The following is a 1,895-nucleotide window of genomic DNA, read 5'->3' on the forward strand; positions in this document are numbered from 1 at the left end:
ACACACACACACACGCACACACACACGCACACACACACACACACACAACACAACACAGCCCGGCTTCCTTCCTTCATTCACAAATAATGGCAAGCTCCGAGCTCCTGCTATTCACATGCTGACTGCTGCTGCACCGTCACCACAGCTCTGATGGAGGGATTATTTTTTATTTTTGGAGGGGGGCTATATGCACAGGCCCGGACTGACATGCATGTGTGTGTGTGTGTGTGTGTGTGTGTGTGTGTGTGTGTGTGTGTGTGTGTGTCTGTGCGGGCGCGCAAAATATAAAGAAACCTCACCTTCAGCGTCGTGTTCGGATAGCTCACGGGCACCTTATGGAAGGTGCTGTTGGAGAGCACCGCCTGCCCGATGTCCTCGAAGATGGTGACGATGTCGTCCAGGAGGCAGCGCTTGTCCCGGTGCCTCAGCACGCAGAGGTGCGCGAACGTGTAATTGAACCCTTTGTAATTGACGCGCAGGTCCAGCACCTGCTTGTGGACCCGCAGGACCTGGTCGGCGAGCTCCAGGATGTTCCCCCCGGACCCGGCGAGCAGGATGAGCCTGCCGTATCTGCCCGGCGTGTGCAGATCCGAGTACAGCTTGTGCTTCGACTGGTCGATGGGGAACAAGCTGTTGGCGAGACTGCGCTCGATCTTGGCGAGGCTGTGGGTCGGCGCGACCAGCACCTCCAAGTCCGTCTCCGGCGTGAATCGGCTGAGCACTGTGGAGCCGAAGATGATGGTGAGGACCGCGGGGACGGTGAGGAAGAACACGGGGTGCCTGCTAACGAATAAGCCCAGCCAGTAGAACGAAGCCTTGAGCCCTCTGTGGATCACTTGCCGCAGCATCCTCCACAAAATCCCGCTCGCAGATGCCCCGTCTCCTCCAATGAAGCACATGTGACATCAGATTCCGTCCCCCCCACCCCCCCCCCCGGCTTAGTCCAATTCGTTAAGAGATTTACACCAGGCTACACCGCCGCTTACGCACGCACACACGCGCACGCACTCACTCGCACACACACATATCGCAACACCTGGAAAAAAGAAAAAAAAACAGCACTGCAGCAATTCGCGGCAAGACGGACGGACGCACACACACGCGCACATACACACACGCGCACGCATGCACACACACACACGCACACACACACACACACACACAGTCAGAGAGCCATCGCACATCAGCCGATCGAGATCGAGTCCGCGTTGTCTGATTCTCAAGCCATTCCGCCTCCTCCCGCGTGTTATGGGGGGGGGGGGGGCGGAGGGGGGAGAAGAAGAGACGCTCCGCGAGTCCTCTCCTTCCCCGCACGCACCGGCTGCAGTGGCAGCGACGAGCCGCGGCGGCGTGAAGTGCATTCGTGTGCCTCCCGTCTACAGCCCTCTCACACACACCGGCAGTGGCGCCTGATTCATGTACTTAACTGTAACCATGTGGTAGGGTTGAGGGGGGGGGGGGGGGGGGGGGAGAGGGGGGGGGGGGTGATGCTGCCTGGTTATTTTAAGAACAGTGGAGGCAACATGATAGTTGTTCAAATGTGCCAGCTGCTGGTGGCTGAGTGACCAAAAGCTGCACAGGGATGAGTTAGTGGGTTGGCTTTGTGAATTGACAGGACCAGCAATTTCTTTTTTCACCATCACAACTAAATGCCTAACTCCAACCATTTATTCTAACCTGCACATTAAAGACACGTCTGGACCCTCAGACCTTTGAAGAAGTGAGGACTGGCAAAACATATCCTCACTTTACAAACAATGTCTCTGAAGAAAAATCAAGTTAGTCTTTACAAAGACTGCTGTACTGTCACGATCAGGCTTTGCCCTGTGTGTTCTGTGTCTTTGTTTCTTTCTGTAGCTCCTCACTCGCCTAATCAGTTCATTCAGTGCATCTGC

At 55.9% G+C, this 1,895-nt stretch overlaps 1 protein-coding gene across 1 annotated transcript in view; it reads right to left on the reverse strand.

The window, feature by feature from the left end:
- The window catches only part of ptchd4 (patched domain containing 4), a 41,352-nt gene extending 39,973 nt beyond the window's left edge, over window positions 1-1,379 (reverse strand). The window contains exon 1 of the mRNA XM_031877081.1: window positions 300-1,379. Within this exon, the coding sequence (XP_031732941.1) occupies window positions 300-899 (600 nt within the window). The 5' untranslated portion in view covers window positions 900-1,379. The remainder of the gene's footprint in view (window positions 1-299) is intronic.
- Between the last annotated feature and the right edge of the window lie 516 nt (window positions 1,380-1,895).

The sequence above is a fragment of the Anarrhichthys ocellatus genome, unplaced genomic scaffold (assembly GCF_004355925.1).
Source record: "Anarrhichthys ocellatus isolate YVR2014 unplaced genomic scaffold, GSC_Weel_1.0 scaffold125, whole genome shotgun sequence".
NCBI lineage: Eukaryota > Metazoa > Chordata > Actinopteri > Perciformes > Anarhichadidae > Anarrhichthys > Anarrhichthys ocellatus.